The sequence below is a fragment of the Cotesia glomerata genome, linkage group LG10 (genome assembly GCF_020080835.1).
Source record: "Cotesia glomerata isolate CgM1 linkage group LG10, MPM_Cglom_v2.3, whole genome shotgun sequence".
Classification (NCBI taxonomy): domain Eukaryota; kingdom Metazoa; phylum Arthropoda; class Insecta; order Hymenoptera; family Braconidae; genus Cotesia; species Cotesia glomerata.
Window position 1 is genome coordinate 5,858,540 of NC_058167.1, and position 13,159 is coordinate 5,871,698.

Below are 13,159 nucleotides of genomic sequence, written 5' to 3' on the forward strand. Positions count from 1 at the left end.
AATAATAATAATAATAATAATAATAATAATAATAATAATAATAATAATAATAATAATAATAATAATAATAATAATAATAATAATAATAATAATAATAATAATAATAATAATAATAATAATAATAATAATAATAATAATAATAATAATAATAATAATAATAATAATAATAATAATAATAATAATAATAATAATAATAATAATAATAATAATAATAATAATAATAATAATAATTATAATAATAATAATAATAATAATAATAATAATAATAATAATAATAATAATAATAATAATAGTAACTAGTGTATACCAGATTAATCATTTGTACTTACGACCGGAAAATTGATTATTTAAATCAACTTTACTGCTATACTTACGATTATCAGCTAGGCAGTGTTGACATGTGATACAGGGCAAGTCTAAGGTGAAATTAGTGCATCCTAAGCGGCTTCGGGACCGGATTTTCTGGTGATGAGCTCGGATTCGACTTCGGGTAGATTCACTGAGATCCGGCGATGACTGTTAACACAAAAAAAAAAAAATTAGCGGTCGAACAGATGACAACAATATTGAGTTTAACACAGAGTAATGTGAAAACGAGAAAATTAATTTTAATAAAATATAAGATACGCTACCAAAGGTTGGGGTAAGAAGATTCTGTAAGGACGATTCAAATCACATTGAGAGGCGGTCCTTTTACGTTTGACGTTCATAGACATATCTAATTAATTTTAATTATTTTAGAAAAGTAACGACAACAAGCACACGATCACACAACCGAACAACAATAACGTGTCGTATACAGATGTTTTTATATAGATATATCCATTTACGGAAAATAAGTTACAATTTCTCTCCTATAGAGGGGTCCGTGAATTCTGACTATCGGCAGCGCCGTAAGTATCCGAAATAACCGAGGCGGGAACAATTGAATCGATCCGGTGTGGCCTTACCAGCGAAAAAATTTTTTTTTTGTTTTATTTTAATCTAATTATTATTCGTTTAATTGTTTTTATTAAATATATATATATATATATATATATATATATATATATATATATATATATATATATATATATATATATATATATATATAAAAAGTAATAAGGATAAAATGGATACTCGAGACAGATGAATATTAAATTGGTGTGATCTTAACAGTAAAATATTTGAGTCATTAAAGATTGATTCTATCGCTTGTGCTGGGTAGATTTCATTATAAATAACTTAATTAAATAAATCTGTATTTACTTTAATTTGGACTTAATCATTTTAATTAATATTTAAGCGATATCTATAATAAAAACCTACTCAAATACACTTTATATTGAGTGTAGGTAGGCACCCACCCTTGGTAGAAATACAAGTTGATAATGGTTGATTATATCACTTCTGCTCAATGAATTCTGCTCAACGCGATTTGTATAGAATAATACATGTTTGAGAAGCGAAGAAATTTTTTTTTGTTTTATTTTAATCCAATTATTATTCGTTTAATTGTTTTGATTAAATATCCCACGTTTCATTATTGCTCACATTGCGCCACCTGTTATCTCACCATCAGAAATAATTAAAGTATCGCTTTCACTTACGCTGTAATAGAGTAAAGCCACCAGCGGATGAGCTGAGAACTGGTGACAACCCCGTACTGGTGAGAACGGGTTATATTTTCGAAGCGTTACCGCTCACAGAAACATTTGATTGTGTAATTTTCTTAAACAATGGCGTCACGAAAGTGCAATTATAACAATGATCAGAATCAAGGATTGCTTAAAGACTTTGATCAATTTAAGGCAGACTACGAGGTTAATCGGGAGAGAGGGGCCGAACTGATGATGCAGCTGATGCAGAAAAAGAGCTTCACCGAAGACGGCATGGTTAGTTTATAAATAGTTATAAAAATAAAATATAAATTTGAGATAAAAAAATTGAAAAAAAAAATTAAACTAAAAATAATATATATAATTACAGCTGACATTCATAATCGATCCGAATTTGGCAAAGACTCTCGATGTCTCCCAGAGTAGCGTCCCTTCTCAAGGCAACAAAATGATGGATCCTCAGTATCATTCCACGCCGAAAAAAAGGAAGACAGGAGAGGACGATCAGACGACATCGCAAAAGAAGCCGCACCTCCTGTGTAGTATGAACAATATCATATGTGTATACAACGACAAACCTGATGAGGAAATCCCTAACTTGGAAGATCAACCTCCAGGAAAAAATCATGATGAAAATTAAGGTTAAGCCTGAAGTCGGAAGTGAGATTTCACCAGTACAAATGTAAAATGGTTGTATTGTTATCTTTCTATAAATTTGATTAAAAATAACTCTATGACATTTATTTGTATTTGCTTTACTTAATTCGTTTTTACCAATTTTCACGAGTTCCCTACAATAACAACAAACTCATATGCTCTTCATAAGTCAGGTAAGAAAAGGAATGCATATTAAGCTGGTGAGATCTTACCACTAAAAATACTTAAGGTATTACAGATCGATTCTATCGTTTTAATCAATGAATATTATTATAAATGACTGTTTTATATTAGTCTATGTTTCGTTTAGTTGGGAAATATGCGTTTTAATCACTTTTTAACTGATATCTTCAATATAAAGACAGCATAATTTAAGTAGGTAGATACTCAACACTGGTAACTATTCACCTACCCAAATTATGAACTGTATTTGAGTCTGATTTTATCGTAGATATCTCTTGAAAATTGATCAAAACAATTATTTCCCAATTAAAGCACATATATATTTATGTAATGCAGTTAATTAAAATGAAATTCATCGAGCAGGAACGATAAAATCAATCTATAAACCCTTAGGTATTTTCGCTGGTGAAATCACACCAGCCGAATATGCAGCGACACCTAAAATTTAAATTACCGATTATTATTTTATTATTATTATGACATATGAATATATATTTTTTTTAATTAAAAACAACATAAATAATAGTTTTATTAAAATAAAATTAAAAATTAAAAAAATTTTGCTTCCGAAACTAAAGTTTGTCAATACAAGACGCGTTGTAGTGGCTTCGTCATAGGAGCGAAAAAAAAATATAAAGACCGGATATTATGAAATAATTAATATTTTTTATATTAAATACGTTTCTAATCAAGTAATTACATATAAATAAATATAATTTATTGAGCATAACTGATAGAATCAAACTTTATAAATTAGATGTTCTACCAGTGGTAACTATTCACCGGCCCAAATTATGGACTGTGTTTGAGTCTGATTTTATCGTAGATATCTCTTGAAAATTGATCAAAACAATCATTTCCCAATTGAAGCACATATATATTTATGTAATAAAGTTAATTAAAATGAAATTCATCTAGCAGAAACTATAAAATCAATCTATAAACCCTTAGGTATTTTCGCTTGTAAAATCACACCAGCCGAATATGCAGTGACACCTAAAATTTAAATTACCGATTATTATTTTATTATTATTATGACATATGAATATATATTTTTTTTAATTAAAAACAACATAAATAATAGTTTTATTAAAATAAAATTAAAAATTAAAAAAAAAATTTTGCTTCCGAAACTAAAGTTTTTCAATACAAGACGCGTTGTAGTGGCTTCGTCATAGGAGCAAAAAAAAATATAAAGACCGGATATTATGAAATAATTAATATTTTTTCTATTAAATACGTTTCTTATCAAGTAATTACATATAAATAAATATAATTTATTGAGCATAACTGATAGAATCAAACTTTATAAATTAGATGTTCTACCAGTGGTAACTATTCACCGGCCCAAATTATGGACTGTGTTTGAGTCTGATTTTATCGTAGATATCTCTTGAAAATTGATCAAAACAATCATTTCCCAATTGAAGCACATATATATTTATGTAATAAAGTTAATTAAAATGAAATTCATCTAGCAGAAACGATAAAATCAATCTATAAACCCTTAGGTATTTTCGCTGGTGAAATCACACCAGCCGAATATGCAGTGACACCTAAAATTTAAATTACCGATTATTATTTTATTATTATTATGACATATGAATATATATTTTTTTAAATGAAAAACAACATAAATAATAATTTTATTAAAATAAAATTAAAAATTAAAAAAAAATTTTTGCTTCCGAAACTAAAGTTTTTCAATACAAGACGCGTTGTAGTGGCTTCGTCATAGGAGCGAAAAAAAAATATAAAGACCGGATATTATGAAATAATTAATATTTTTTGTATTAAATACGTTTCTAATCAAGTAATTACATATAAATAAATATAATGTATTGAGCATAACTGATAGAATCAAACTTAATAGATTAGATGTTCTACCAGTGGTAACTATTCACCGGCCCAAATTATGGACTGTGTTTGAGTCTGATTTTATCGTAGATATCTCTTGAAAATTGATCAAAACAATCATTTCCCAATTGAAGCACATACATATTGATGTAATGAAGTTAATTAAAATAAAATTCACCGAGCAGAAACGATAAAATCAATCTATAAACCCTTAGGTATTTTCGCTGGTAAAATCACACCAGCCGAATATGCAGCGACACCTAAAATTTAAATTACCGATTATTATTTTATTATTATTATGACATATGAATATATATTTTTTTTAATTAAAAACAACATAAATAATAGTTTTATTAAAATAAAATTAAAAATTAAAAAAAAAATTTTGCTTCCGAAACTAAAGTTTTTCAATACAAGACGCGTTGTAGTGGCTTCGTCATAGGAGCGAAAAAAGAATATAAAGACCGGATATTATGAAATAATTAATATTTTTTGTATTGAATACGTTTCTAATCAATTAATTACATAAAAATAAATATAATTTATTGAGCATAACTGATAGAATCAAACTTCATAAATTAGATGTTCTACCAGTGGTAACTATTCACCGGCCCAAATTATGGACTGTGTTTGAGTCTGATTTTATCGTAGATATCTCTTGAAAATTGATCAAAACAATCATTTCCCAATCGAAGCACATATATATTCATGTAATAAAGTTAATTAAAATGAAATTCATCGAGCAGAAACGATAAAATCAATCTATAAACCCTCAGGTATTTTCGCTGGTAAAATCACACCAGCCGAATATGCAGCGACACCTAGAATTTAAATTACCGAATTAACTTGAATGAATTACCTTGAATTTAAATTACCGAATTAACTTGAATAAATTACCTTGAATTTAAATTACCGAATTAACATTTACAGAGGTGAAGTTCTACCAGTGGTAACTGGTACTGAATAATGGACTGTATTTGAGTCTATTTTTATAGTAAATATCTCTTGAAAATTGATTTAAACGAATATTTTCGAATCAAAAGTAATACATACTTATATTAGGAAGTTAATTATAATGAAATTTATTGTGCACGGACGATAAAATCAATCTTGAAACCGCAAAAATTTTGACTGGTGAAGTCACACCAGTTTTGCACCGCCTGATAATTTGTTGTAGATACTTTATTAATAATTAATTATTAATTTTAATTTTAATTAATAGATCATTTTCTTTTATAGAGTAATTATCACAAAAAATAAAAAAAATTTTTAAACTATACGTGAAAATTTTCAAAAATATTTTTTAGTTGTAATTGAATGAGAGAAATAAACACAAAAAATTAAAAACGTCGGCTAACTATATCATTATTAAAATAATAGTTATTAAAAAAAACATGGTTATTGAGGTTATGTCGAGCATCTGGCTGGTAAAAATACGGACGATAAAATACTTATTCTAAAAATTATATGAATGTCAATACATACCGATGAAGGCGTGTATAAATTCAATACTTCCACTAGCTTCGACTTGAAAGAACCCTTGGGTTTTATTTTTAGTTTAAATAAACTCATATTTCACAATAAACGTTTGCACTTGTAGACAGCAATAGCAAAAAAAACGTTTGCACTCGTAGACAGCAATTATGTTACCCAACGGTCGGTGGTGAGATACTACCAACTGAAGCATATACTAAACACTATGTTATAGTGTGCACGCGCAAGCGCGCGCGAACGTGAAGTTTCAAATTAAATATATTTTTATTACTCGTTAGAATTTTTATAATTAAAATTATTATTTTAATTTTAACCCGTATTTCGAAATATTAGCAATTAAATAATAAGAATATATGCCATGGAGACATCCTACCAGCAGTATATAAAAGGTGTAGGAATGGAATATATACTGATATTGTAACTAATATTATTAAAAATAAACAAAAATTGATATTAATAAGCATATATGTGAAATCACACCAGCCGAATATGCAGCGACACCTAGAATTTAAATTACCGATTATTATTTTATTATTATTATGACATATGAATATATATTTTTTTAAATTAAAAACATCATAAATAATAATTTTATTAAAATAAAATTAAAAATTAAAAAAAAATTTTTGCTTCCGAAACTAAAGTTTTTCAATACAAGACGCGTTGTAGTGGCTTCGTCATAGGAGCGAAAAAAAAATATAAAGACCGGATATTATGAAATAATTAATATTTTTTATATTAAATACGTTTCTAATCAAGTAATTACATATAAATAAATATAATTTATTGAGCATAACTGATAGAATCAAACTTTATAAATTAGATGTTCTACCAGTGGTAACTATTCACCGGCCCAAATTATGGACTGTGTTTGAGTCTGATTTTATCGTAGATATCTCTTGAAAATTGATCAAAACAATCATTTCCCAATTGAAGCACATATATATTTATGTAATAAAGTTAATTAAAATGAAATTCATCGAGCAGAAACGATAAAATCAATCTATAAACCCTTAGGTATTTTCGCTGGTAAAATCACACCAGCCGAATATGCAGCGACACCTAGAATTTAAATTACCGATTATTATTTTATTATTATTATGACATATGAAAATATATTTTTTTTCAAATTAAAAACCACATAAATAATAATTTTATTAAAATAAATTAAAAATTAAAAAAAAATTTTTGCTTCCGAAACTAAAGTTTTTCAATACAAGACGCGTTGTAGTGGCTTCGTCATAGGAGCGAAAAAAAAATATAAAGACCGGATATTATGAAATAATTAATATTTTTTATATTAAATTCGTTTCTAATCAAGTAATTACATATAAATAAATATAATTTATTGAGCATAACTGATAGAATCAAACTTTATAGATTAGATGTTCTACCAGTGGTAACTATTCACCGGCCCAAATTATGGACTGTGTTTGAGTCTGATTTTATCCTAGATATCTCTTGAAAATTGATCAAAACAATCATTTCCCAATTGAAGCACATATATATTCATGTAATAAAGTTAATTAAAATGAAATTCATCGAGCAGAAACGATAAAATCAATCTATAAACCCTTAGGTATTTTCGCTGGTAAAATCACACCAGCCGAATATGCAGCGACACCTAGAATTTAAATTACCGATTATTATTTTATTATTATTATGACATATGAATATATATTTTTTTAAATTAAAAACAACATAAATAATAGTTTTATTAAAATAAAATTAAAAATTAAAAAAAAATTTTTGCTTCCGAAACTAAAGTTTTTCAATACAAGACGCGTTGTAGTGGCTTCGTCATAGGAGCGAAAAAAAAATATGAAGACCGGATATTATGAAATAATTAATATTTTTTATATTAAATACGTTTCTAATCAAGTAATTACATATAAATAAATATAATTTATTGAGCATAACTGATAGAATCAAACTTTATAGATTAGATGTTCTACCAGTGGTAACTATACACCGACCTAAATTATGGACTGTATTTGAGTCTGATTTTATCGTAGATATCTCTTGAAAATTGATCAAAACAATTATTTTCCAATTGAAGCACATATATATTTATGTAATAAAGTTAATTAAAATGAAATTCATCAAGCAGGAACGACAAAACCAATTCAATATATTCTCACCAATGGTGACAGCTTACCGGAGTTGTAATGTCGTATTTTTATACATCATTCAAAATTTTTCGTTTATTAAAATCGTGCAAGAGACAAATAAATAAAGTTGAAGTTAAAAAAAGTGTTGAATGAGGTATCTCTGTGTATTATAATATTATTACTTACCTGATATATAAACAAGAAGAATTCATTTTAATTTTAATTAAGTCTTCAATAATAATAAAGAACGACTAGACGACGAGCGTTTAACAGGAAGTAATTGTACTCTCCAGAACAGAATTTTTTCTAGCGTACAGTTAAGACAGTATGCTGATGTTAGGAGTACTTTTTTATTATTTTATGAAGGGAATGTTGATTTTGACCATCAATTTTTTACTAGATTATTTTTCAAGCATGTCTAGTTTCACTGAGTCATAGCGTCACAATCGACATAAAAACCTGTTTTTCAGGAAGATGAAGGGAATAGAGAGGAAATTAAGAGCAGGTGTTCATTTCCAGCTGCTATTGTCAGCTTTGACGCTCCTAGTATGCGTTACAGTCTAACTCCGTACGCGTTATAGTCTAAATTCAAGCGAAGCGATTGGATTTTTCTAAGTTTAGTGAAATTAATTTTAAGTATTCGAATGTTACTATTTTCTCAAATTGTTGAGATTCTTTGGTTGAAGAATATAAAAGCTAACGACGCATCACAATATTAAACTTCATCGATTCTGAACGTAGAAACTTCGGTCATATGTTTCACAGTGGAAAATAGCCATGCGCGCAAGAATACTATTCGTAATCAAGTATTCTTTACTCCAATTTTGATGTAGTTCATATTAAAAAAAATAATTTATGCTCAGTTGTGTCCGGTTAAAAGACTTGACGTTACTATAGAATAAAAGTGATCAATTAAGTTGTTTTTGCTTTAGATACATCAGCCACAAAAAATGGAGGTATGAAATAATTCCATTTACAACTATGTCATTATTTAACCCGTCAGCACTCACGTTATGAGCATTTTGCTCACGCAACAACATCCGACTTATAGAGCGGTGTTGTAGTGCAAGTGAGACATTAAAATTCACGTGAGTTCTGACGGGTTAAGTAACTACCGCTTTTACACAAGAGATAATTAATCTTATCAATAGATAAGTGAGATCCGTTATCAATAATTTGTATCGGTATTATGAAATAGCCACTAAAGCGAAACTTGTGTTACGTCAGAACATAGTATTTTAATAGTATACTTACCTTGCTCCCTTTTGGCCTTCACCAAGTGAAATATCTGGGATGGAGCTATAACAGTGACTGTTATATATATATATATATTTAATTAAAATATTAGTTCAGTAAATAAAATATATTAATTATAAAATTATTTATGATCAATTCTTTTAAGTTAAGCCAAATTTATTTAACAATCAAATTAAACGATTTACAATATTCAATATTTCACTTATAAATTCAACACTAAACAATCAAATACTCAATTATAAATTCGAGTTCCATAAATCTTCAAGTTATTAATTTAAGTTTATAATTTTTACAATTAAGAATTTAGAATTTACCTTGTTTATTTTTGTTGAATTCTTTAGAAGAATTTCTCACCCATTGGAATTACTCGAAGAAAATTAATAATATCATAATAGTTTATTTAGTTTTATTTATTAAATTTTACTTGTAGTTAGTATAAAAGTCTTATTAAATTATGAAATTAATGATTCATAATTTAAATTTATCAATTATTATTTATCTGAAATCATTTCTGATTGGTATTAATAATCTTATTTATTAGATTCATTGATCTGAATTGATTGAGTTCTCTATCGAAACTAAATTTCTTTTTAAAATATAAAAGTTGTTACCAAGGATCTTCCCTTTCTATTAAATTTTTATTTAATTATGATTGGACGATAATTAATCAATAATTATTCTTTTCAATTATATTTATATATATATAATTTCTTTTCATAAGGCCTATAGTTCGTATTAACATTGATATTGTTACAACAATTTATTGATTTATTTCATTCCTTTAAAACATTATTTATTTATTCATTTATTTATTTATTTATTTAATACCTTTAATTATTTATTTCTTCATACTATTTCTCATAATAAGAGAACCTTTAATTATTTATTTTTTCATACTATTTCTCATAATAAGAGAACCTTTAATTATTTATTTTTTTCATACTATTTCTCATAATAAGAGAACCTTTAATTATTTATTCATTGATTTATTTATTTATTTAATACCTTTTTCATTATACACATTATACACAGCACGCATACCAGGCAGGCAGATCCGTCGAAACGGCCCTACATGATGTGGTTACCTACATTGAAAGGGCCTTTCGAGGGAAGGAATCGGTCCTGGGAGTGTTTATAGATATAGAAGGGGCGTTTGACAATACCCCCTTCGAATCAATATGCGAGGCTACAGAGCTCTTCGGGGTAGAGAAATCTATCACCGGTTGGGCTCATTTTATGCTTCGCACAAGAATAGTGACTGCCGGACTCAGTGACACTAGAGTCCGGGCCCGTGTGAGAAGGGGCTGCCCACAAGGTGGGGTTACCTCCCCTCTCATGTGGATCCTGGTCATCAATGAGCTCCTAGTGGCACTAGAAAACCTAGGAGTATATGCTGTAGGCTACGCCGATGACGTCGCACTGATGATTAAAGGCTCAAGCCCGACGGAGATGAGATGGAGAACACAACGTGCTCTAGATCTCATACAGAAATGGTGCATAGGAAAATCTCTAAGGGTTAACCCCAACAAAACAGAGATGGTACTCTTCACCAAAAGAAGGAAGCTGAAAATTACGGCTCCCTCTATCTTTGGCATGGAGCTTAAATTCTCAAAGGAGGTACGCTATTTAGGCGTAACTCTAGACAGTAAGCTCACATGGAGAAGCCATATCGAGAAGCAGACCCAAAAAGCAACTGCCACTTTCTGGGCATGCAGAAGAATATTTGGCATAACATGGGGCCTGAAACCAAGACTGATCAAGTGGATTTACACGGCGATCTTGGTTCCACAGCTCACCTTTGCCTCTGTTGTATGGTGGCCTTCGCTTAAGAAGAACATCAACATCAAGGCATTCCTAAAAGTCTACCGACTGTCGTTGCTAGGGATAACTGGGGCTCTAAGAACCACAGCTACCTTAGCAATGGGGGCGCTCCTGAACCTGGAGCCCCCGCATATCACTGCAGAAGCTCTTGCTATGAAAACAGCAATGAGATTGCTCTTTAACGGACACTGGACAAGGGCTAGAACGGGACATGCAGCCATCCTAAGGGACAGGGGACTCGACAGATTCCTAACCCAAGGAGGAGACATGAGCCCTCGAAGCTACCACTTCAGACGTCAATATAAGGTCCTTATCCCAAGTAGGCAGGAATGGGACGAGGAAAACAAGAGCATCCTGTCCCCCATAGGGCTAGTCTGGTATACGGACGGCTCAAAAACGGACAAAGGGGCAGGAGCTGGAATTTATAGCAGTGGACCGAAAACAGAAATCTCTCTGCGGCTAGGGGACACTGCTTCGGTTTTCCAGACAGAGGTATACGCGATCTGGGCCTGTGTAGAGCACATTTCTAAGCTCAACCACAGGAACAAGCACGTGTACATCTGCAGCGATAGTTGCGCTGCGCTCAGGGCACTAGAACAAACTGAAGTGTCCTCGAGACTAGTGCGAAAATGCATAGACTCCCTAAATGAATTAGCAGAGTATAACAAAGTCAAACTACTGTGGGTACCGGGCCATAGCGGGAACGCAGGAAATGACAAAGCAAATGAGCTGGCGAAAGCGGGAGCTCGTAAAAGAGACCCTGAACCAGTAATCAGCATAGCGGTGCCTTTTAGTCTCATAAAGCAACACGCTTCCCTATGGACTAATGACAAGTTTCAGGAAGTGTGGGCAGAGGCAAAAGGCATGATGCATACGAGGGCACTTTTTAAAGGACCCTCCAAGACATTAGGCTTGTCCTTGATAGGGCTCGACAAGAAGCTGCTAAGGCTAACTGTCGGGTATATCACAGGACACTGGCTAACCGGCAGGCATCTGAGACGCCTAGGCATCTCAGATCACTCGATGTGCCCCAGATGCCTATCGGAGAAGGAAACTCCTCTACATCTAATCCTCCATTGCAGAAAACTGGCAACAGCCCGAAAGGACATACTAGGATTCTGCGATGGAGAGTCTATTGATATACAGGAGATTGGCGTGGGACAGTTGCTTCACTTCTTGAAGCAGACAGGCCTGGCCAATCTCCAAGCTATATAACGTAACCAACCTAGAAGGGCTGAGTACAATGGTCCAATAGGACTGAGTGCTTGGCTCAATGTCGGCTACAATATTCCCTCCCCCCCCCTAATTCTAATTCTAATACCTTTTTCATAATAAGAGAACTTTTAATTTATTTATTTTTTTATACTATTTCTCATAATAAGAGAACCTTTAATTATTTATTTATTTTAGAATAACAGTCACTACGTGTCGTCACGACGTGACGTCAATTAATCATAGATTTTTTGTTAACTAAAATTAATTTTCATATAAATAATTCGATACCGGTATATCTAAAATTAATATAAATAATACAAAATTAATTTTAATGATTTCGAATTAATTTTTATATTGAGAAATTGATTTGTATAGTCAAAAATCACGAATTTAGAATTTGAAATCTAATTTATTGATATAAAACTGACATTCTTAAAAAAAATTTATTTTTAAAATATCAAATTAATAATTTATAGTCTTCAATTAATTTCTATACTATAAAATCAATTATTTAGAGTCTAAAATTAATTTTTGATATATATTTTCAATTTAAGTAATTTATCATCAAGTATTTCTTATCTGAAATCAATTTCCATAATTTAAAATTTAATATTTATGATCCCTCATCGATCATTATTATATTGTCAAAATAATTATATATGACAAAAAATCAATTTTCGAACAAAATAATATTGATTTATTCAATATTTTTTTTTTTTACTATTAAAAATTGATTATTAATATTCAAAACTAATTATTGATAATCTTTGATTAATTTTCATTATTTAAATTTAATTTTCATAATACAGGATTAATTTTCTATCGTCAACAAATAATTTTTATAATATCAAATTTATTCTAATAATTTATAATTCATTATTTAAAAGCTAAAATTAGTTTGAATAGTTTATCATTGATTTCTAAGATAATCAATTAATTTTTATATAATGAAATTTATCACTTGTA

General features: G+C 29.5%; 1 protein-coding gene across 1 annotated transcript; it reads left to right on the forward strand.

Annotated features, from left to right (window-relative positions):
* Positions 1 to 10,393: 10,393 nt before the first annotated feature.
* Positions 10,394 to 12,193, forward strand: LOC123273383. Its single transcript, XM_044740783.1, has one exon. The coding sequence runs from the start codon at positions 10,394 to 10,396 to the stop codon at positions 12,191 to 12,193; it is 1,800 nt and encodes a 599-aa protein (XP_044596718.1).
* Positions 12,194 to 13,159: the final 966 nt, after the last annotated feature.